General features: G+C 40.8%; 1 protein-coding gene across 5 annotated transcripts in view; it reads right to left on the reverse strand.

Moving 5' to 3' along the window:
* gnptab (N-acetylglucosamine-1-phosphate transferase subunits alpha and beta) overlaps nt 1-25644 on the reverse strand; it is a 105769-nt gene that overhangs the window by 45399 nt on the left and 34726 nt on the right. For all 5 annotated transcript variants that reach the window (XM_059652579.1, XM_059652578.1, XM_059652580.1 and 2 more), the window contains 5 exons: nt 16302-16463; nt 12841-13020; nt 11916-12086; nt 11472-11595; nt 1253-1444 (listed from right to left, as the gene is read on the reverse strand). In XM_059652579.1, the coding sequence (XP_059508562.1) occupies nt 1253-1444; nt 11472-11595; nt 11916-12086; nt 12841-13020; nt 16302-16463 (829 nt within the window). The remainder of the gene's footprint in view (nt 1-1252; nt 1445-11471; nt 11596-11915; nt 12087-12840; nt 13021-16301; nt 16464-25644) is intronic.

Raw genomic sequence — 25644 nt, forward strand, 5'->3', positions numbered from 1 at the left:
TTACTTCAAAACTATCCAAGCAAATGCAGCCTCCTTGTTCTTCTCACCAAAATGCATCACATCATATCTATTTACATTGACATTTATTTACGACATATAAACCTGCTGAATGAGCATGCATTCTAAGTGGCTTCCTCTATTTTGTTGTAGAGCTGCTTTGTAATTAACTTTCCAATTCAGTGCAAAGTATATATTCTGAAAATTCTAATTCCTGAGACCAAATTGTATGGCAGACCCAGCAACAATCCTCGTGGAATGTCACTTTCCAACATTTACTAGTCTCAATAACTACCTTTAACTATTGCATCCACTATTCCATAGCTACCACTTTTTAAAAAATCTTAGGATGTTGGGTCAGGGAATTTGTTGACATTTAGTCCTATTAATTTCTGCAATTCTTTATTAACATGTTCCTTTAAGATCCCATTCTCTGTTGGCTCTTGGTTCCTCACCACATACTATACTTCTAATAAGTGCTGTAAATCAGGAGGTGAAAGAGAGAGGAACTTAGAGAAATTCCTATCAAGGGAAATAGCAGCAAGCAAACTGATAAAGTTGCACGCTGACAAGTCTTTGAGCTTAGATGGACTGCATCCTAGGGTCTCAAAAGAGGTTTCTAATAAGATAGTAGATGCGGTGTTAATTTTCCAAAATTTCAATTCTGGAAAACTACATCACATTGGAAAGCGTCATAGACAGCACCTCTATTTAAGATGGGAGTGAGGAAACAGGCCAGTTAGCTTCACATCCGTCGTGGAGAAGGTGTCAGACTTGTTCATTTAAGAAATTATAGCTGTGCACTTTGGAAGTCTAAAGGCAGAGAATTTAACACTGTTTTATCAAAGGGAAATCATATTTAGCTGCATGCCCACAGTTTATCAGGCCTCCAATTTTAAATGAAATTAGGATTAGCCACAAATGCTGGCTTTGCAAGCCATGTCCACATCCCAGGAAAATTAAATAAAAATTGAATCTGATGTTGATGTTCCTGATAATTCCAGAAGAACAGCCATTACAATATGTAAGCTATTATCAAAGCTGCCAGAAAGGCAAATGCACTTAGCTTATTCCTGATTATCTTGTCTGTTTTCATACAGACAACAAAATTATAAAAATGGCTCATTGTTTCCTCCCCAAGTGATATCTTGCAAATACAGAATTTGGATTAAAAGCAACATTCATTCTGGCAATATAAACCAAGTTTATACAAAAGGCAATACACAGATATCATATAATTGCCGTTCACACTTACCTTCCCCACAATCACCAGCATCAAACCCACATGATAAGACATTACAAGCTTGATCACAAAACTTGTCAGCCAGCCAGGAGTTGGCACAACCTTGGTTGCAATATGTTACTCCAGGGAATCCTCCAGCAAACTGCCAGGCCTGTACATTCAACACTCCTCCAGCACCTCCGCCACGAGAACCTGCAGTGTTACCTGCAAATAAATCAAGCATATTTAGTAAACTATTCAAACTGAGAAGTAGTTCAACTAGTGTATTTAATCATCCGCAAATTAGTAAAAATATCCCAAAATGCCTTATAGGAGTGCTATCAAACAAAACTTGACACCAAGTTACGTAAGGAAACATGCAGACAAATACCAAAAAGTCAAACTGGTAGAACTCATGGACTATCTTAAAAAGAGCAAGAGGAGAGAGTGTGTTTAAGGCCCATAGGGCTGATGTCATGGCTGTCAAATGAGAAGGATTTTAACAATTAAGAGGAGACACATCTGGAGAGCTGAGAGGTGTGCGCAGATTATAGAGATAAGACGGTTCAGAAGTCATGGAAGGATTATATTAAATAAAATACACTGAATTAATACCTTTAATGTAGTAAAGCATCCAAAGAAGTTTCAAAGACTACATAAAACCCATTCATTTCTATCAGGTCTTTTGCTTACAATAATCAGATGATTTTATTAAATATCATTTTGGTTCCCTTTTCATTAAAGAGGCCATTTTAAATATAATCTATTATCTAAAGATACAAAGATGCATTATAGTCTAGGTTACTTTTGAAATCCATGGCTGAAATGACAATATGGGTTCCAGTTTGAGCATGACAGATGATAACTGAAGATCTGTCACATGGAAAATCAAATAATACGGCTAGAAAGTAAACACAGACTTAAAATAGAAATTGAAAATGCTGGAACCACTTAGTAGATGAGACAGTAGCAACGGAAAGAGAGGCAGAGTTAATATTCAAGTTAATGGGTCATTATCAGCAAGAAAAGCTAGCAATGCAATAAGAATTTGGCCAAGTGATAGGTGGAACAAAACTAGGTGGTGGTCTGGGATAGGGTCAAAAATAGAAGCAATTAAATGACATAAGACTTAGATTTACAAGGCCAAAGAAATTGATGATGTGACAAGAAAAGCAACAAACGGTGCAACTAGAGCAAGTGCAATGCAGTCTGAAAATTAGAGAAAAACTGAAATAGGTAAAGTTAGGGGATAGAGTTCATGGCCTGAAATTGCTGAACCTCTCGTTAAGTCCAGAGGGCTGCAGGAGAAATGACATCTGCTGTTTCTCAAGCTTACAGTGAACCTCTCTGTAATAGTGTGGCAAACCAAGGGCAGAGATATCAGTGAAAAGAGCTGCATGAAGTACTAAAGCAAAAGGCCAGCAGACCTTTGGGGTTCTGCTTGCGGACTGAATGAAAGCATTTTGCAAAACTGTCACCCAATCTCAGAATTCATTGAGAAAACTGTCAATTTGACTGGATAATTTAATTTCTCTGCTCCCAACACCATTCTAACCAGTTTCTCTCCCAACTTACTGCAGTCAGTTGTGCCATGTCTAACCCTGACTTTGCTATCAAACATGCTGATTAAGGGTAGTGCTGCTGTCCTCTGACATGCTGACCTCTACCTGGAAGAAGCTGGTTACCAACTCTCAACACTTCCTCCAAATGTCCCTCAACCATGACCGCACCACTGAACACAAGCTACTGTCAGTGACAATCCCCTCTGGAGATCGCCCCTCCACACCTTCCCACTACAGTCCTGCACCAAACCTGCACAGCCCACTTCTCCCTAAAGATTGACAAACTGAACTTCAACCTGCACCTGACCAACTAACGTATTTTTTTCCTGTAGTGACTCTATTCTTTCCTCTCCTTGTTCACTCTCTTCCCACTTACATTTATGATTCCTCTAACATTATGTTCTATTATAATTTCCAGTTTCCTGGCCGCAGACAACACCTCTTCACCATGGGTGTATAATCCTTACACACAGCTATCCCCATCAGGATGTTCTGGCAGTTGTCTACTACTTCCTTGAAAAGAGGGCTGAATGATTCCTATCCTCCAGCACCTGACTGAGCTCATTTTAAGTCTGAACAACCCCTTTAACTTGTTCAATTTTCTCTCAGTCAAAGGGGTGGCTATGAGGACCTGCATTGGGCCCAGTTGTGCCTATCTCTTCGCAATTTGAGCAACATTCCTTCAGTCCTAATCAGGAACCCTCCCAATGACATCATTAGTGCTGACACTGGTCTGGAATTAGAAAAATTAATTAGCTTTGCTTCCCATTTCCAACCTGCTCTCACCTTCATCTGGTCTATTTTGACTCTTCTTTCCCTGCCCTTAATTCCCATGCTTCCATTTCTGGGGATAGGCTGTCCACCAATATCCATTACAATCCCAGTTACCGTGGCTACACATCTGCAAATCTTGTGTCCTGCAAGGACTCCATTCCATTTTCCCAGTTACTTTGCACTGTTGCATCTATCCCGATGTCGTCACCTCCCACATGTGCTCCTGTATCCTCAACTGAGTATTACTATGCCCACTCATCCACCATGACTGATAGGCTCTTCAGCTGTGTCCAACCCATTCTTCACATCTCTGCCCTCACCACATCATGTCCCTTCCAAACAAATGACACTGTTTCTCCTGTTCTCACCTTCTACCCCACCAGTCTCTCATTCAAAAGACCATCTTTTGTGCTTTCCAGCAGAGTACCAGCACAAAATACATCCTTCCATCCTCTCGACTCAACTGTTAGCGTTCCATAGGTATGTTCCTCTGTGATATCCTGGTCCACGTCATCACTCGTAATATCTCCCATGCAGTCACTGAAAGCATAACACCTGCCCTCTTACCTGCTCATTCATAGTAGGACTCTAGCTATTCACAATATGTGAGACTTAATGAGAGAACTAAATGTAATATCTTAAAATTTGCAGATGATGCAAAGCTGTGTGCAAGGGTGAGCTGCGAGGAGGGGGCAGCGTAATTTGGACAAGCTGCAAGAGTGGGCAAAAGCAGGCAGATGCACTACAACAACATGGATAAATAGGAGGTTATCCACTTTGGCAGCAAAAATAAGGCGGCAGATTATTTAGATAGGTGTAAATTGAGAAAAGGGAACATTCAACAAAAGCCTCATGCACCAGTCAATGAAATAAGCATGCAGGTGTAGCAGGCTGTAAAGGAGGCTAACTGTACTTTATCATCATGGCCAGGGGATTAGAGCGCAGGAACAAGATGTCTTGCTAGAATTATAAAAGGGCTTTGGTGAGGCCACACCTGTAATATTATGTGAAACTTTGATCTCCTTATCTGAAGAAGGATGTTTTTGCTATGGAGAGTGTGAGACAAAGTTTACCAAATTGATTCCTGGGATAGCAGGACTGACGTATGAGGAAAGATCGAGTCAGTTAGGATTTTGTTCACTGAAGTTTAAAACAATGGGGGGAGATGTCATAGAAGCCAAAGTTCTACAGGGAAATCCAGAACCGGGGGCCATAGTTTAAGTGTAAGGGGCAAACCTTTTAGGATTGAGATGAGGAGAAATTCCTTCACTCAGAGTCATGATCCTGTAGAATTCACCGCAAACATAAAGTGAATTTACCACCCCACCCACTCCAACCCACGTCTTGTTGGCTCTGTTTTCAGGAAAAATGATGACTTTTCATGATTCGAACCTATCATTAACAGCTTTTCACATTTCAATTACTCGTTTACACCATTCGCAGGCCTTTTGCTCTTTTGCTCACAATCTGTTCCATTTGCTTCTCTTCCCCCATTGTCAACAGCATGAAAATCATTTTCCAGCTCCATTTAGTTCCACAGGAAGTAACGTGACTTTCAAAGCAGCAGGACAGAGCCAGCAGGGATGATGGCGCTGTGCTATACAGTAAGGTGAGAGCAGCCCTAGAAGTCCTCTACATTGACTCCAAACTCCATGAAGACTCATGACACCAAATGAAACACAAGCAAGGAAACCTCCTGCACATTACCAGATAATGCCTTCGCCTACACAAATGATTCAGTGCTCCTCCACGTTGAGCAACACTTGGAAGAAATACAAAGGGTGTCAAGAGAACACATTGTACTGAGTGGGGGAACGTCAATGTCCACTACAAATTCAGGCTTGGCAGAAGTGATCAAGCTGGTCAAGTCTTAAAGGGTACTGCTGCTAGACTGGGTCTGTGGCAGTTGATGAGGGAACCAGCAAGGGGGGAAAAATATACTTCAGCTTCATCCTCACTCATCTGCCTGCCACACATAAATCTGTTCATGACAGCATCAGTAACAGCGACCAACACAGAGGATGAAGACAGAGCAGAAGCTGGCCACAGCTGATTGGACAAAGAACAGTATACCATAGGAACAGGCTCTTTGGTCCATCAAACCTGTGCTGACATATGACTTATCTCTAAACTGAAAACCTTTGCTTCTATGTAGTCCATATCTATTCCTGGTCTATTCATGTATCGAATAGAAAGGGGAAGGGGAGCCTAACAGAGAAGACAGTGAAGCAGCAATGACAGGAGCTTCTGAGGGCAGTTTAGAACTAATAGCAGAAATTCATTCCAAGGAAGAAGAAACATACTAAGGGGAGGAGGAGGCAATTTTGGTTGACAAGGGAAGTCAGAAAGAGTATAAAAGCAAAAGAAAAAGCATACAATGTGTTGAAGACGAAATATGAGGGTAAGCTAGCTAGTGATACGAAAGAAGATTACGAGGGTTTTTTTTAAGATATAAAAATGATAAGGAGGAGGCACGAGTGGACATTGGGTCGCTGGAAAATGAAGTTGAAGTAGTAAAAGGGAACAAATGGAAGTGGAACTGAAATTGTATTTTACGTCAGTCTTCAAAATGGAAGAAATCAGCAGCACACCAGAACTTCAAGAGAGTCAGAAGGCACAGGAGTGTGCAGTGGTCATTATTAAGGAAGTGCTGGGGAAGCTGAAAGGTCTGAAGGTGGATAAATCACTTAGACCAGTTTAACTACACACTGGAGTTCTCAAGGAGATAGCAGAGGAGATAGTGGAAACACATTGGTGGTGATCTCTGAGGAATCACAGTAGTCAGGGAGGATCCCAGGAGCCTGGAAAATGGCTAATAGAACACCTTTTCTAAGATTTTGGGGGGGGGGGGGGGGGGGGGGAAGAGTGCAGGAGGCAGGAAACTATATTCTGGTTAGCCTGACTTCGGTTATTGGCAAAATTTTAAAGAGTACAGCATTATTGATGAAATTTCACAGTACTTGGAAATATATGGTAAAATAGAGTTGAGTCAACCCAGTTCTTCAAGAGGAGGTCACACCTAATAAATCTGTTAGAATTCTTTGAGGACATCAGTCAGACAAAGGAGAGCCAGGGAATGCGATCTTTTTGGATTTCCAGAAGGCCTTTGACAAGGTGCCACACAGGAGGTATAAGATAAGATGAGCTCATGGTATTAGGGACAAAGTAGTGACATGGATTGAGGATTGGCTGAAGGCAGAAAGTGGGGATAAAGGGGCCTTTCTCAGAATGTGAGTTGGCAAGATTTGCAGGGGTCGGTACTGGGACCACAACTATTCACATTATACGTTAACAATCTGGACAAAGGAACTTCAGGAATTGTTGCTAAGTTTGTAGATAACACAAAGATAGGTAAAATCCAAAAGGACTGCACATGCTATAAATCAGGAACAAAAACAGAAGTTGCTGGAAAAAGCTCAGCAGGTCTGGCAACATCTGTGAAGGAAAAAAAAAATCCGAGCTAACATTTCAGGCCCGGTGATCCTTCCTCAGAACAGTTCTGAGGAAGGGTCACCAGACCTGAAACGCTGGCCCTGATTTATTTCCCTTCACAGAAGCTGCCAGACTTGCTGATCTTGTCCACTGTTTTTGTTCCACACAAAGATAGGTGAAAGGACAGGTAGAGTTGAGGAAGTGGAGAGGCTGGAGGAGGACTTGGACAGGCTAGGGCAGTGGGCAAAGAAGGGCCAGATGGAAAACCATGTGGGAAAATATGAGGTTATGCACTTCGGTAGGAAAAAAAAGGCATAAACAATTTTCTAAGTAGGAAAGGCTTTGGAAATCTGAAGCAAAACAGGACATAGGAGTTCTAGTTCAGGATTCTCTTAAGGTTAAGGTTGAGGATTTTGGGTCTGTACTCTGGAGTTTAAAGGAACATAGAACAGTACATGAATAGGACCTGCAGCCCATCATGTCGAGCATTAAGCAATTCTAAACTAATAGGGCAGCACGGTTGCTCAGCGGTTAGCACTGCTGGCTCACAGCACCAGGCACAAGGGTTCGATTCCACCCTCAGGTCAGTATCAGTGTGGAGTTTGCACATTCTCCCTGCGTCTGTGTGGGCTTCCTTTGGGTGCTCCAGTTTCCTCCCACAGTCCAAACATGTGCAGGTTCGGTGGACAGGCTGTGCTAAATTGCCTGTAGTGTTCAGGTATGTGTAGCTTAGGTGGGTTATAGGGGGATGGGTCTGGGTGGGATGTTCTGAGGTTTGGTATGGACTTGTTGGGCCAAAGGGCCTGTTTCCACACTGTAGGGGATCTATGGAGTATTTATGCAATGAAATTTCTATTAAATCATTCATACCTCTGTATTTCCTACCTGTTCTTGTGTCTGTCTAAATGCTCTAAGCTTTGCTAATGTGTCTATTTCCGCCACCTCCCCCAGTAGTGCATTCCGGACATCTACCAAGCTGTACGTAAAAAATTATTCGCACTTACTTCCAGGTTCAGTTGAAAGTTAGGAGGGCAAATATAATGCTAGAATCATGAAATTTAACAGTCCTGAGGATGGCCATTCAACCCACGGTGTCAGTACCAGCTCCCAAAAGCGCTGCTTAGCTAGTGCCACTCTCCAGTCCTATCTCCAAAGCACTCTAACTTCATCACTTTTAAATATGTATCCAGCTCTCTTCTGAAATCTCCTATGGAATCTGCCTCCACCACTGTCCAAACCCTAATATTCATTCCAAACTCTGTGTAAAGCGTTTCTCCTCATCTCAATTCTAGTTCTCGTGCTGACAGTCTTGGAACTGTGACCCCCTAGTTAGTGACACACTATGTTGTGCAAACAGAATATCCTTATTTACCTTGTCAAAATTGGTCATAATTTTGAATATCTCAATAAGGTGGCATCTTAATCTTCTCTGAGCCAAGGTGAATAAGCCCAATTGTTCTAACCATTCCTAGTATCATCCTAATAAATCTCCCTGGAACTCTCTCAAAGGCTTTAACATCCTTCCTTAAATAAGATGCCCAAAAATGAACTTGACATGGAGGTGCCTGTGTTGGACTGGGGTGGATAAGGTCAAAAATCACATGACACCAGGTTATAGCATTCGTAACAGCCCAAGTGGCATTTTATAAATTCCTACTTTGGAAATAAAACCAGTCTGATTCCTAGTTAAAACACTGCCAGATTCTAAACAAGGCCCACACCTAAAATGCATTGTTTAACATGAGATCTCAGCCCTCATATACTATTAAAACCTTCAGTTATCTCAGGGCAATGACTTGAAAGTAATTCTAGGATTTGCATATTAATCTTTTCTATCTGATTAAAGATTTAACAGTCTCTTTACGTTTGTTTAATACATTGGCATCAGTTCTATGGCCCTTTGATCTTTTGTTTGTAAATTCTGTGTCTGACGCCACCTCTCTCACTGACACCTGAAGGAGCAAGACTCAAATGAACACAACGCTCCAAACGTGGTCTGACCAATGATTTGTAGAGGTGTATCATCACTTCCTTGCATTTATACTGTGTCTCTATTTATAAACTCAAGGATCCTATAAATCTTAACAACTGTTTCAACTTTCCTGATCACCTTTAGAGAATCATGCACATTCCCCCGAGATCTCCCTGCCCCTGTATTCTCCTCTAAGTTGTACCCTTGTGCCAGTACTGCCTCTCTAAATTTCTTCTATCAAAAATGCATTACCTCACATTTCTGTTAGTATTCATTACAAGAGGGCTACAATACCAGAGCAGGGATGTACTGCCAAGGCTGTACAAAGCTCTAATCAGACAGTATTTGGAATATTGCGAGCATCTTTAGACTTAATGTCTAAGGAAGGATATGCTGGCGTTGGAGGGTATCTAGAAATGGGTTACAAGAATGTTCCTGGGGATGAAGGGCTCATCACACAAGTAGTTGAGGACTTTGAGTCAATACTCGAGTTTAGAAGGAACACAGACCAATGCAGGAGCAGGCCTTCAGCCCATCGTGTTGACATTCTAAACTAATCCCATTTGCCTGCACATGATCCTTTTCTCTCTATTCCCTAATTGTTCATGTGTCTGTCAAAATGCCTTAAACTTTGCTAATACGTCTGCTTCTAAAATCTCCCTGACAGTGTGTTCCAGGTATTCAAAACACAATTTAAAAAACCTTCTCACAATCATGAGGGGCATAGATAAGGTGAACTACAAGGGTCTTTTCTAGAGGCTGAGGGAGTTCAAAACTAGGGGAACATATTTTTAAGAGAGAAGAAAAAAAGGTTTAAAAAGGACACAATGGGCAACATTTTTTTTGCACAGATAGTGGTTTGCGTGTGAAATGAACTGCCAGAGAAAGTGTAGATGCAGGTACTGTTACACTTAAAAGACTTTTGGGTAGGCTCATTAACAGAAGTTTGGAGAGATATGAGCCAAGTGCAGGCAGATGGGACTAGTTTAGTTTGGCAATACAGTCAGCATGGACTGCTTCAGCATCTGAGGAGTTGTGAATGATACTTATGAATGATACTTGTTCACTTATCAAAAACAAAGTTGCGGGAAAAACTCAGCAGGTCTGGCAGCATCTGTGAAGAAAAAAAAGAGTTTATGTTTTGGGTCCAGTAACCCTTACTCAGTTCAGAACTTTGCTTTTGTTTCTGATTTACAGCATCCACAGTTCTTTGAATTTTTATTAATTGCTGATCATTGCACATCTGCACTTCTGATCTTGTCAAGGGGGTATGGTCATTGATAAAGCTTGTGAAAATATTTGAAACGAGGACACTACCCAGAGGCACAAATATCTGGCCCCTACCCCCGAGTCAGGAGGCCCAGGTTCCGAGAACTCCTGCAGTGATATCCTGTGGTTGACTGTCAACGACTACATCCATTTTCCTTTGTGCTTGGTATTGGCCTACCATGAGGCACCTTGTCAAATGCTTTGCCGAAGTCCTTATAGAGAATATCTACCACCCTGCCCTCACCAATCATCTTTGATGCTTCTTCAAAAACTTCAATCAAGTTTGAGATACACGGCACAAAACCATGCTGCCTATTGCTCATAAGTCTAAAGTTTTCCAAATGTAAGAATCTTCTTCAATAATTTCCCTTACCACTGATGTAAGGGTTCTTAGCCTGTAACTTCCCAGATTATCCCTATTTCCCCTCTTAAACGAAGGAACATTGGCTACTCTCCAGTCCTCTGGGACTCTGCTATGAATCGAGTACTACTTTTTATTTCCTTGGATTCTAATTTGCAACTGAACCCTAACTCTCCCAACTGTTAGCTGATAAGCAACAAATTTAGAGAATGTCTCCATCTAGTGTTATTCATACAAGTGATAAACTGCCATCATAATGCATCTGTACCAATGACAATGGTACACAATTCTCTTTTATTAAATTATACAAATTAAGATTAAATACAGACATGAAGGACACTCACTGGATAATTAATGGAACACACATAGAAAATAAATGATCTTGTGATACAGTGATAACGTCACTACCTCTAAGCCAGAAAGTCTAGGTTCAAATCCCACTTCAGAATGTTATGGTAATGAAGCCATTTCAACACACATCTAAACAGCCTTTAGTTGTTTTGCCATTCACCTTAAATCTGTATCACCTAGTCCTCGATCGTTCTGCCAATAGCAATACTTTCTATCATGTCAATTTTAATTTATGAAATCTCTTCTCACGAAGAAACAATGTCCAAACTCCATTCACTTCCCATCCATTGAGTGTTCAGGCTTACATTTGAAGACTTATTGAGCAAAGACAGATAAAGATTCAACCTCATTTGGTTAATTTACACACATAAATTGTGTCTGCGCTTGAACATTCAAGTTGAATAGTATAACACTATCATGGCATCCAGTTCTTGAAAATAAATGACGCTTTCTAAACTCTGTTCACCATTTTCAATAAGCTACATAGGGCTACACAGGGCACAAAAGAAAAGGACTGGTATTTGAACGTACCAAGACAATCACCTCCATCCCACTCACAAGCTGAATTATTGCAAGCTTTATCACAGTAGCCATCTTTAATCCAGGACCCTGGACATCCATCAGCACAATTTGGAACTGGCCACGTGAGATAAACCTAAAATTAAAAATTAAATCAAAATTTACAAAATTAAAATTAGTATACATGCCTCTGAAATTTGAACAAAACAAGTTAAAAGCATTGGTTTATATAATTTGCCTCAATGTTGTCTAATAAATTGTCAAGTAAATTGCACAACAAAAATCTGTTTCCAAACATACCTATAATTACAAATTATTAAGCAGCTAATCCTGAATTAACTAAACAGTTTGTGTATCCAAAATAATGAAATTGTCACAAAGGTTAAACTGTATAGCTGTGTAGTTTTGTTGCCAACAGTACATCTGCTTGCTTTCTAGTTTAAAAGAAGTGCTGACCTTTTGTCCATTAGAATGAGAGTAGAAATCATCAGGCCACACTTCCTTTCCAAACATTACATCGTCATTTAGATAAATGAACTTTTGAGAAAGACCTGGTATCCTGTGCAGGTGCGTTTCAATAGCTGGGGAACTGAATGTTGGCAAATGGCTAACATTTCTGAAAATTTCCTGGGAGAAAATGGGCAAACATTAAATACATTTAAAGACATGGTTAATTGGACAAACAATCCCACCTAATTTAATCTGTACTATTTTAAAAATGGTCGACAGCAGACTGCAAGCGAAATAATTGGTTGCCAGTCAAAAGACTAATCAAATAGAAATGGTACTTGGATAGAATGGGGAACAGGCTGAAGTAATTAAATGGACAAATATGAAATGTAGGCAAGCATAATAAACAGAAAATAAGCTAAGCTGCAGTATTTTCACAGCAGAATTTTACAGAAGTGGTATATAAATCACCGAGTGCAACAAGTGTATATTAATTACAACAATGAGGGTGAGGAGGAAGGAAAGCTGACTGCGATTCAACTTTACACAAATTGTAATGATAATATGAACAAATTTACTAAAGCAGCGGATTTGACAAGATGAGTCAACAGAGCGTTGGTTAAGAATCTGATGTAGAAGGATGAGCAATTTCATTGGATATGACTCCTCTGGAAACTGGGATTAGACAGATAGACTCTAATGGTCATTCTAGCCTTTCGCATTTCAGTGTTTCCAGTCAGTGGTGTATATTCTAGCTGGCTGTAGCAGGAAAACAAGAACTAGGATGATTTACCTGTATTCTGTTACTGACTTTGATGCCACCTTTCACCCTGCTGCTTGATACTTCTTCATAGCCACAGGATTACAGTTTTACCTTACTCGGCAATGATAATCTAAAATTGCTATGAAAAATAAATATAAAAGAACTTGCCTGGTGCGTTACTATTGTAACACGAGGATTGTCCAAGTTTAACCAGGAGGGAATTTGACCATTTGTCACAATAAATACGTGTCGAATCCAAGGTGCATATCTTTCCACAGAGCGCAAAGAATATCGTAATTCTTCGTTATCCTCAAATCGACTGGCTGAAATATCATCATCCTGCTTGGACTTGTGGAGAAGAGTGAAGCTGGTGATGAATGGACTTACTGTGTTACAGCTATCAAGTGTTTGTAAACTACAATAAGTACTTTAGTAGAAGCAAACTGTTGATATACAAAAAACTTTTTTAATAGCTTAAAATTTAATAGTATCAGGTCTTTTTCATGTCCACTTGCAACATTGCAAATTCATTCTTTTAATCTTGCGCTAAGAAACATTTAATGAATCAACGTTAAAAATTTATGTATTCCTTGAAGAACGAGTTCTTTTACAGATTAGTTAGCATGAAAGTTACTTGATAAGTAAGTTTTACACGCTCACATGAAGTGATATGCTCCGTTTAAAAAACCTACCTCAGGCTCCAAAAACTATATCAAATAAAGATAAAACAACAATACCGTGTTAAGCTACAAAACAAATGCACATCAATACTTTCATATACTGTGCATGCATAATACTACGCTTAATGAAGAAGTTGAAATGCTGGATCCAAAAACAGGAGGGAAACCCATTTGGGCAAGAGTGGGGCCAGGGCTGCACACTGCTAGTGGCCATCAATTTAGAGGCCCTTGTCAGGACAAGTACCTAATTGAGAACGTGGGTGTAACCATGCGAAGCAGGCAACTCCATGGAGAGGGGGTGCAATATGACAAGGAACAGCAACAGTGTGTTGGTTTAGGTAAAATCCAACATCAAGAAGGTCACAGCAATTAAATGCCTTTTGATCACCAACAGTGCTACTGCCACTGGTCATTGCTGCAACGGTGGCAACTCCTTGGTTCGGCAACGGGAAGAATCCAACTCCATCCAGAATCTGCAGGGACACCTCTAAGCTTTCTCTATGTGGCAGAGGCCCTCGCTGATATGGGCAAACAACAGCCTTTAATTAGCCACTTTAGAAATACAACACTGTCCCCGACTGGTAGATGAATCATGAAAATTCTACTGCTAGCTACACATCACGATGATGGAGTGTGGGACAATCCTCCGCTCGTCTCATGGTCAAGAGAGACTATTCAACAGAATCCAGCATTGTCCCTCATGGGTAAGATTTTACTGGAAACGTAAACCTGTGTAGAGCCTTAACAATAACCAAGGAATATGCCCATCTGCTTTCTTGCTTTATACATGCAACATGAAGCATGATATAAACCCAAAAATATAACAGCCGTAAGTTACTTGTAAGAGGGTACTCAAATGATTTGCGGGTCTGTGCTGGTCTCTAATTTAAACATACTCATGACAAGTACCACAAAAAGTAATTTACAACATTTTAAACAGTTGTAAACAGCGCACAGAATTTTAATCCTTTAAAAATATGAAAAATGAGCATCATCCAGTGAATCAATTAAAATTTAGCAAACTGAGCACTTATACAAATGAGAAAACTAATTTTAGTAACAAATTTTATTTCTGAAGAGCGTATTTAATATAGGTGTTGAACAGAAGTGTTATCAAACAAAACTTAATATAGGTCAAAAGATAGTATCAATATAGATGATCAAAGCTGATTGAAGGGATCGATTTTACGTAATCTCAAAGGAAGACAAACAGAAGCACAGAGAAGCTTAAGGAGGGAATTCCATAGTTTAAGGGGCAGTACAGTGGCTCAGTGGTTAGCACTGCAGCCTCACAGCACCAGGGACCCAGGTTCTGTCTGTATGGAGTTTGCACATTCTCCCCATGTCTGCGTGGGTTTCCTCCGGGTGCTCCGGTTTCCTCCCACAGTCCAAAGATGTGCAGGCTAGGTGAATCAGCCATGCTAAATTGCCCGTAGTGTTCAGGGGTGTGTGGGATGCTTCAAGCAGTGGTGTGGACTTGTTGGGCCGAAGGCCTGTTTCCACACTGTAGGGAATCTAGTCTAATCTTAAGGCCATGGCAACTGAAGGCATGGCTGTCAATATGCCGTTAAGATACGTACAGAATTAGGCACTTGGCATGTTGAGACTGCTTGCCATTCAATCATAGCTGATATGATTCTCAACTCCATTCTCCTGCTTTCACCCTGTAACCCTTAATCCCTTACTATTCAAGAACCTAAGTCTTAATTATACTCCATGACCTGCCTCCATAGCATTCTGCAGCAGTGAGTTCCACAGATTCACAATCCTCTTGCTGAAGAAATTCATCCACATCTGAGGTCTAATGGGCTGTCCCTTCACTGAGCTTGTGTCATTGGAGCCTCATCTCTCCTAGCAGAAATAACTTCTCCACGTACACTTTATTCAGGCCTCTCAATATTCTAGAAGTTTCACCCCTCACTCCTAATCATTCTAAACTCTATTGAATTCAGTGCAGTGTTAAAATACAGAAGCTCAAAAGGTGCCAAAATTGAAGTAGTGCTGATATCTCGACAGTTTATGTACATGAAGGTTTTTGAAATAGGGAAGTAAAGCCCACGGAAGGATCTGAAAGCAAGAACAAGAATTTTAAAATTGATGCATTACTGATCAGGAAACTTATTAGCTCGTGTAGCATAGGGGTGTGATTGCTGAACAGAATTTAGTGCAAGTTGGTGACAGGCAGCAGAATTTTGAATGGCATCAAGCTGAGAGGGACTAATCAGGTGTCTACTGAAGTCCAGACGCATACAAACAGGAAAAGATCATTTAGTCCATGGAACTTATTTAACGATTTAATATGGTATGTTATCACGTCACAGGTGGCATATAATACAAGGCTGAAACAAAAACAGAAATTGCTGGTAAAGTTCAGCAGTTTTGGCAGCAAGTGCACAGAAATCCTGGAGTCAACGCTTCAGGTCCAGTGACCCATGCTCAGAACTGAGGAAGGGTCATTGGACCCAAAATGTTAACTCTGATTTCTCTCCATTGATGCTGCCAGACCAGCTGAGCTTTTCCAGCAATTTCTGATTTTCAGCACCCGCAGTCCTTTTGGTTTTTAATGCAAGTTGTTGTATAGTATAGAATAAAACAGGTATGCATGAAGAGAAAGGTATCAATAGTAGCATCTCTCCATAGTTGCTGCCTAGCTTGCCATGTTGCTATAATTTATGATTTGATATTTGATTTCCAGCACCCACAGTTGGGTGTTTCTATCCCAGCATAATAAGGTGTTTGGAGGTCATGTTATATTAGGCAAAATATAAAACATGAAATTTTCTTGCTGAGTCACAATACACAATGGAGTCACTCCTCAAAAACGCAGTTATACTAACATGGTAATAACTGAATGGACTAGACTATCAAAATATTCCAAAAATCTTAATATAAATAAATGCAAGTGCATGCATTGTACATTTGCTGTTACACAAATACTGGAGCACTTACCTGACTGATGGTGCTGAGGTCCCACAATAAATATACAGGGCTGATTGTGATCTCTTTTCCTTCTATAGTCATGTTGTTCTTGGGTTGTTTAGTTAGCTCCACAAAATCCCTGGGATCATTAAGCAGCAGTAACACAACACCAGTTTCAGAATACAATTGTAGCTAAAGAAGAAGAATCAAATTGGTAAACTACCAAGGTAAATTAACCATGAAAGCATTTGTGATAGAATAGTCAACAAACAGCAAAATCAAAAATTTCACAAATGTAAATACATACTACTGTATTTGCTAGTCATAATGGATCTAAATCTCTTAGCATCAGAAGACACATGTAACACCAGATCCATCAATATCATCTAATTTTGCACAACACAAAATCTGTTTGAGTCATAAAATCTTTCATTTGCATCTGCAAATCCATTAATTTTATTCCTCATTGTGTTTGGTTAAACAACCCAAAAAAATTTAGGAATGAATCACAATTAAATATTAGGCGGTAAAGTTCCAGGTTCAATCCACCACCTAGAGGGCATTGGTTTAAGATGGGAGGGGACCTGACGGACAACCTTTTGAAAAAGAGGGAGGTGTGGATATGGAACGAGCTGCCAGAGAAAGAGGTGGAGGCAGTTACAATTATAACATTTACAAGGTAGGTACATGAATAGGAAGGGTTTAGAGGGAAATGGACCAAATGCTGGCAAATGGGACTACATCAGTTTAGGATATCTAGTCGTGGTAGATGACGTGGACCCAGAGGGTCTGTTTCCATGCTGTACATCTCTATGACTCTGTGAATGATTTCAATGGTGGTGTGTAGAGAAAGGATTCTTGTATACAGTGATAGTGCCCTGCCTCTGAGCCAGGAGACCAGAGTTTAAGTTCCAGAGGGGTGTAATAACATCTCTGAATAGACTAAATTTTAAAAAGGTGGTATATAGGGTTACTATTGTTAAGACCAAAACCTAGCAGGGAGCAAAATGTGATGGTGCTACCAAGTCTCACCAACCAGTGTCCTTGATAGCAATGTATACACGTAGATCAAAGGTAAACAGGTGACTATTCCCCACCCACCTGACCCCACAATTCAAAAAGCCTGCCAGTACTCATGGCCAGGGAGCTAATGTCTTGTGGACATGGCTTCAAATCCCACAACAGCAGATGATGAATATGAATTCAATTTTTAAAATCTGAATACAAATTCAGGCTAATGACAATCATGCAATCACTACCGATTACCATAAAAATCGGTGAGGTTCACTAATGTCTTTTAGGAAAGGAATTCTGCCATCTTATCTCATCTAATCTACATATGATTCCAGACTCAATGTGATTGAAATTAACTATTCTCTGGACAATTAGGGATGGACAATAAATGCTGGACGAGTCAGATATGCCACACAAGAATTTTTTTAAAAGGTCATGTGACCAATAACCACATTAGGTAAGGTAGCTGCTTAGCAAAGAGGGAAAAAAGAACAATCGCAGTTCAGGTGGACATTATTTGAACATGATCCTAGGAAGAAGCCTACATTTTTAGCAGATTAGAAGAAGATAACTATCACAGAAAATCAAAAATGAGATGTTCAGAACATTAATTTTATCAATATACACCCAAATTGAGATCAGATGTATTTATTGGCTATTTGAAGAGAATGTCACAACATCCATTTTGGAATGTTGAAACTACTAACTAAATAACTAAACAACTAATTATCTTCAGGCCTTTGATAAACTGCCAGGTACGGAACCAGATGCAACATGGAACCACAACTTCAATTAAATTTTAATTGCATGGGCATTTTTAGCATCTGGGCTCAGGTCACAGTGGCTTATTTCAATGGTATCAAATAATTGTCTTTAGCTAACTATAAACCAGGAACCTTTAAGAATAAAGGTATATGTCTGCTTATAACTGAAGTGAAAATAACAACATTTCAAAGTATTAAAGACAAAGGTGCATTTCCTTCAAACCTTAGCATTGCTGTTATGCCCAAATAATAAACAAACAATCAGAATATCAGTGCAGAATTATTACAGCAGCGAAGTGTTACAGTTGAATATTTTTTGAGATGACTATGTTTATCCCTTTGATCTACAAAAAGCATTTGGTTTTAACTCATGATAGTGATATCATGTTAGAGTCCACTCACAAATAGTCAAAACACCAGAGTTACACAAGCTCTTTAGAATGCTGGTTAAAAACTTCCATAGCGTAAATCAAGATGAGCCTGGCTGTTAAGACCATTGCTCTCATCATATGACATTAGTTGTGGCACTGAAATTTTCTCTGGATGGTTCTCATTAAAGCAAGGGGTTATATGTTTCACAGGGGAGGTTAACTGAATAGGTATGCTGGTGCTGCAAGTTTCCAAACCATTCAAGGTGAAAACTTTGATTGATTATTAAGCCAACCAACATGGAGGGATGAGGCAAAAATCAAAGTACAGACTTTTTCTCTTAGGGAGGGAAGGAAGGAACAGAGCAAACATGTCTGAAATGCAGACTAAGTCAAGAATGCACACACACAGTAACAGCTAGTTTGATAGTTACAAATATATCTGTTTTGAAAAGGGCAAGTATGTAATTTAGGACATAATAGGATATAAATGCCCCTTACTGAAAAACTACACTCAGAGCAACTTGTTTTTGGTTTACAATGAGTATTGTTAGAATGCTTTTCACATGATGTCTTTTTTTTGAGGAAAGAGCTATCTGGCAGAAAACATGCGAAAACAATAAATGAAAAAAATAATCACCATGACTAAACATTGAAAGAAATATAAAGCCTATAAACAAGCCTGAATATTACCTGGCTCAAGCTCAAGTTTGCTGGTAAGCCCTTGAACTGAATAAGTCATCGCCATACTATTTTCAGTACAAATTAGAAAGATATTCTAAAAATATTTCTTTAACTAAGGGCTAAAGACTGACCATGAGTGTGGAGGCTTTTCAAGGAAAGAGATTAAAGTTAGGACAATTGAAAACTGACCCACCCGGCAGCAACCGATTGACACATTGCCAAACAGTTTTGAATATCCAAGAAGTCATTCTGCTACACAGATGCCAGCAGTATGCACAGAACCACGTCACAGTTTGTACCAATGCTATTGCAATCAAATTAGTTTCAATGATCTTAAGTCATCCTTTTTGCCAGAAAAAAAATTAACAACAGTGGTGATAGAAATAGACATAATGACTACAAAAGGAAAACGATAAGCACTTGAGGAAAAATAAACTCAAAAGCTAATGGAATAGAGCAATGAAATAGAACTGATGACCACATAGAGCCAACATGGACTCCATACACCAAACGGCCTCTTCTTGTGGCGTTATAATGACGACTATTTCTGCAGCAGCATGGGAATGTCACCATCTGCAAGTTCCATTTCAAGCCACTCACCACTCTGGCTTAGAAATAGTAACAACCTCAGGAGAGGTTATTAAAGTCTCCAGCACAGATACAAATAGGACAATGAGTTTGTAAAGGGTTAGGAATCAAACTTCAAGCACACTGGATAAATAAGTGACAATGAGAAGAGGGATGGTTAATACAGGACTGTAGGTGTTATATCTGAATGTACGCAGTATAAGAAAGAAGGTACGTGAACTTGTGGTGCAGTCAGAAATTTGCAGAGATGATGTCATGGGCATCACAGAAAAATGGCTGAAAGGGGATCAGCATTGGGAACCAAATATCCAAGGATGTATATTGTATCAAAAAGATAGGGAGGTGGGCTGAGGGGGTGGGGTTGCCTTATTAGTAAGAAATGAGATTAAATCAATAGTAAGAAGTTAAGTAGGGTCATATGATGTAGAATCTGTGTGGGTGGAGTTGAGGAGCCGCAGAGGTAAAACAAAAATAGTTGGAATTATGTACAGGCCTCCAAACTGTAGTCAGGAGCTGGGGTGCAAGATACACACCTTTTCTATCTCCTGGTGTGAGGAAGGCAAAGTTACGATGATCATGGGGGATTTCAATGTGCACGTGGCCTGGGAAAATCAGGTTGGTACAGGATGGCAAGCAAAGGAATTTGTGGAATGTTTACGAGATGGCTTTTTGGAGCAGCTTGTGGCTCAGGGTCAGGCCACATTTGGAGTATTGTGCACAGTTTTTGGTCCCATATCTCAGCAAAGACAAACTGATCCTGGAACAGGTTCAGAGGAGGTTCACAAGAATGGTCCCAGGAATGAAACGGGAAATTAGGAGGAAAATTTGAGGGCTCTGGGCTTATACTTAATAGAGTTAGAAGGATAAGGGAGATCTAATTTAAACTTACAGAATATTGAATAGCTTGGAAAGAGTGGATGTTGGGAAGGTGTTTCCATTGGCAGGAGAGCTAGCGCCCGAGGACACAGCCTGAGAGTAAAAGGAAGGCCTTCTAGAATGGAGATAAAGTTGGAACTTCTTCATCCAGAGAGTGGTGAATCTAAGGAATTCTGGGGGCATTCTGGCGAAGTTTGCTGATGATACGAAGATAGGTGGACAGGCAGGTAGTACTGAAGAGGTGGGGAAGCTGCAGAAAGATTTAGACAGTCCAGGAGAGTGGTCCAGGAAATGGCTGATGAAATTCAATGAGTAAATGTGAGGTTTTGCACTTTGAAATAAAGAATACAGGCATGGACCATTTTCTAAACGATGAGAAAATTCGCAAATCAGAAGTGCAAAGGGATCTGGGAGTGTTGGTCCAGGATTCTCTAAAGGTTAACTTGCAGGTAGAGTCCATAATTAAGAAAGTGAATGTAATGTTGTCATTTATCTCAAGAGGGTTGGAATATAAAAGCAGCAATGTGCTTCTGAGGCTTCACAAAGCTTTAGTTAGGCCCCATTTAGAATACTGTGTCCAATTTTGGGCCCCACACCTCAGGAAGGACATACTAGCCCTGGAGCGTGTCCAGCGGAGATTCACACAGATGATCCCTGGAATGGTAGGTTTAACGTATGATGAACGGCTCAGGATCCTGGGATTGTACTCATTAGAGTTTAGAAGGTTGGGGGGAGATCTAATAGAAACTTACAAGATAATGTATGGTTTAGAAGGGGTGGCCGCTAGGAAGTTGTTTCCGTTAGGCGGGGAGACTAGGACCCGTGGGCACAGCCTTAAAATTAGGGGGGGTAAATTTAAAACTGAAATGAGATGACTTGATGGGCCGAATGGCCTTACTTCCACTCCTATGTCTTATGGTCTTATGGTCTATGGCCTTATGGAATTCACTGCCAAGGAAGGCTGTGGAGGCCAAGTCACTGAGCACAATTAATACAGAGATAGACAGGTTCTTGATTATCAAGGGGATCAAGGGTTACAACGAGAAAATGGGAGAATGAGGTTCAGAAACTTATCAGCCATGACTGAATGTCAGAGCAGACTCGAGGGCTGAGTGGTCTAATTTCTGCTCGTCTCTTAAGTCCTTACACGTCACAGTTCCTTGGATATATCCCAATTGGCCCAGGTGACTTATCCATCCTCATTTTTCAAAATTTCTGGCACATCCTCCTTCCTGACAGCAACCTGTTCAAGCATATCTGCCTATTTCATGCTGTCCTCACAAATGTCAAGGTCCCTCTCACTGGTGAATTCTGAAGCAAAGTTTTCAATAAGGACCTCCCCTGCCTCCTGCAACTCCACGCACAAGTTCCTTCCACTATCCCTGAACGGCCCTACCTTCACACTGGCCATCCTCTTGTTCCTCACTTAAGTATAGGATGCCTTAATTCTACCTGCCAAGGCTTTTTCACACCCCCTTCTAGCTTTCCTAAGTCCATTCCTCAGTTCCTTCCTGGCTACCTTGTAACCCTCTAGAACCCTGTCCCACCCTTACTTTCTCAACCCGATTACAGCTTCCCTCTTCCTCCTGAACTCTTGAAGATGAACTCTATTTCAGTACTTTTTTTTATTCTTTTGTACCTCAAAATCATGCTGGATTCTAGTGACAGAACATTTTTCACCGCATCTCGCTAGATATATATGACAATAAATCATTCATTCTCAAGTGAAACGAGAGATGGACAATAAATGCTTGTCTAGCCAGATGCTGACAAAATAGTAAGCAAGAGGCAATAACATGTATCCCTTATAATTCTTTACTTGCTTTGTTAGAATTACGAGCTGTATTTAGCAGCTGCATTAAATGAAGCTCAGATTTTAATTTGGGTTCCACACCACAGGATCACAGGTGCTGTACAGACAAACGTTATTACACCTCCTGAGTTTCTCCAGCATTCTCTGCTTTTTGTAAATGTCATGACAATAGGTGCAGGAGTAGGCCATTCAGCCCTTCGAGCCAGTACCACCATTCATTATGACCATGGCTGATCATCCACAATCAGTATCCTGTTCCTGCCTTATCCCCATAACCCCTGATTCCACTATCTTGAAGAGCTCTATCCATCTCTTTCTTGAAAGTATCCAGTGACTTGGCCTCCACTGCCCTCTGGGGCAGAGCAATCCATATATCCACCACTCTGAGTGGAGAAGTTTTTCCTCAACTCTGTTCTAAATGGCCTACCCCTTATTTTTAAACTGTGTCCTCTGGTTCTGGACTCCCCCATCAACAGAAACATGCTTCCTGCCTCCAGTGTCCCCAATCCTTTAATTATCTTATACGTCTCAACCAGATCCCCTCCCATCCTCCTAAACTCAAGAGCGTACAAGCCCAGTCGTTCCAATCTTTCAACATATGATAGTCCCGCCATTCCAGGAATTGACCTCGTGAACCTATGCTGCACTCCCTCAATAGCAAGAATGTCCTTCCTCAAATTTGGAGACCAAAACTGCACACAATACTCCAGGTACTGTCTCACCAGGGCCCTGTACAGCTGCAGAAGGACCTCTTTGCTCCTATACTCAATTCCTCTTGTTATGAAGGGCAGCATGCCATTAGCTTTCTTCACTGCCTGCCGTACCTGCATGCTTGCTTTCATTGACTGATGTACAAGTACACCCAGATCTCGTTGTACTTCCCTTTTAACTAACTTGACTCCATTTAGATAGTAATCTGCCTTCCTGTTCTTGCCACCAAAGTAGATAACCACACATTTATCCACATTAAACTGCATCTGCCATGCATCTGTCCACTCATCCAGCCTGTCCAAGTCACCCTGTATTCTCATAACATCTTCCTCACATTTCACACTGCCACCCAGCTTTGCATCATCAGCAAATTTGATAATATTACTTTTAATGCCTGCATATATATCATTAATGTATATTGTAAATAGCTGTAGTCCCAGCACCGAACCTTGTGGAAACCCACTGGTCACTGCCTGCCATTCCAAAAGGGACCCGTTTATCACTACTCTTTGCTTCCTATCAGCCAGCCAATTTTCAATCCAAGTCAGTATTTTGCCCCCAGTACCATGTGCCCTAATTTTGCTCACTAATCTCCTATGTGGGACTTTATCAAAGCTTTCTGAAAGTCCAGGTACACTACATCCACTGGTTCTCCCTTGTCCATCTTCATAGTTACATCCTCAAAAAATTCCAGAAGATTAGTCAAGCACGATTTCCCCTTCGTAAATCCATGCTGACTCTGACCTATCCTGTTACTGCTACTCAAATGATTCGTAATTTCATCTTTTATAAGTGACTCCAGCATCTCTCCCACTACTGGCGTCAGGCAAACCGGTCTATAATTTCCTGTTTTCTCTCTCCCTCCTTTCTTGAAAAGTGAGACAACATTAGCCACCCTCCAATCCGCAGGAACTGATCCTGAATCTATAAAACAATGGAAAATGATTATCAATGCGTCCACGATTTCTAGAGCCACCTCCTTAAGTACCCTGGGATGCAGACCATCAGGTCCTGGAGACTTATCAGCCTTCAGACCTAACAATCTATCCAACACCATTTCCTGTCTAATATAAATTCCCTTCAGTTCATCCATTACCCTAGGTCCTTCAGCCACTATTACATCTGGGAGATTGCTGGTGTCTTCCCTCGTGAAGACACAAGCAAAGTACCTAGTCAACTCTTCTGCCATTTCCTTGTTCCCCGTAATAAATTCACCCGTTTCTGACTTTAAGGGCCCAATTTTAGTCTTGACCATTTTTTTTCTTTTCACATACCTAAAAAAGCTTTCACTATCCTCCTTTATACTTTTGGCCAGTTTTCCTTCGTACCTCATTTTTTCTCTACGTATTGCCTTTTTAGTTATCTTCTGTTGCTCTTTAAAAGCTTCCCAGTCCGTCGCTTCCCGCTCATCTTTGCTTTGTTATACTTCTCTTTTATCTTTATACAGTCCTTAACTTCCCTCATCAGCCACAGCCACCCCTGCCTCCCCTTAGGACTTCTCTTCCTCTTTGGAATGAGCTGATCCTGCACCTTCTGCATTATATCCAGAAATACCTGCCATTGTTGTTCCACTGCCATCCCTGCTGGGGTATTGAACCATTGAACTTTGGCCAGCTCCTCCCTCATAGCTCCATATTTCCCTTTGTTCAACTGCAATACTGACACTTCCGATCCTCCCTTCTCCCTCTCAAACTGCAGATTAAAGCTTATCATATTCTGGTCACTACCTCCTAATGGCTCCTTTACTTTGAGGTCCCTGATCAAATCCGGTTCATTGCACAACACCAGATCCAGAATTGCTTTCCACCTGGTGGGCTCCAGTACCAGCTGTTCCAAGAATCCATCGCAGAGGCACTCCACAAACTCCCTTTCTTGGGGTCCAGTACCATCCTGATCCTCCCAGTCTACCTGCATATTGAAATCCCCCATTACAACTGTGATACCTTTGCGACATGCCAATTTCAACTCCTGATTCAAATTACACCCTACGTCCAGACTGCTGTTTGCGCGCCTGTAGGTAACTCCCATTAGGGTCTTTCTAGCCTTAGAGCTTCTCAGCTCTATCCATACTGACTCTACATCTCCTGATTTGATGTCCCCCCTCGCAAGGGACTGAATATCATTCCTCACCAACAGGGCCACCCCACTCCCTCTGCCCATCAGTCTGTCCTTTCGACACAAATAGCCTTGAATATTCATTTCCCAGGCCCTGTCCACTTGAAGCCACGTCTCAGTTATCCCCACAACATCGTACTTGCCAATTTCCAACTGAGCCTCAAGTTCATCCACCTTATTTCTTACGCTTCGTGCATTCATATATAATATTTTTAATTTGTTACTCCCCTCACCCTTCCTATCAATCCCTATTTCACCTGACCATTCTGTATGAACCCTTCTTGAGTTTTCTGCTCGGTTGATCCTGTTGTCTTTCTTAACTTCTCTTATTTTCACTTTCCCTTTAACTTCCTTCTTACATTTCTAGTTTGTCCCCTCCCTCTATGCTACAAATGAACAATCAAGAACTAGTAAGAGTAGAAAGAAGGTAAATAGATTGC

This window comes from Stegostoma tigrinum, chromosome 18 (assembly GCF_030684315.1).
Source record: "Stegostoma tigrinum isolate sSteTig4 chromosome 18, sSteTig4.hap1, whole genome shotgun sequence".
Taxonomy (NCBI): domain Eukaryota; kingdom Metazoa; phylum Chordata; class Chondrichthyes; order Orectolobiformes; family Stegostomatidae; genus Stegostoma; species Stegostoma tigrinum.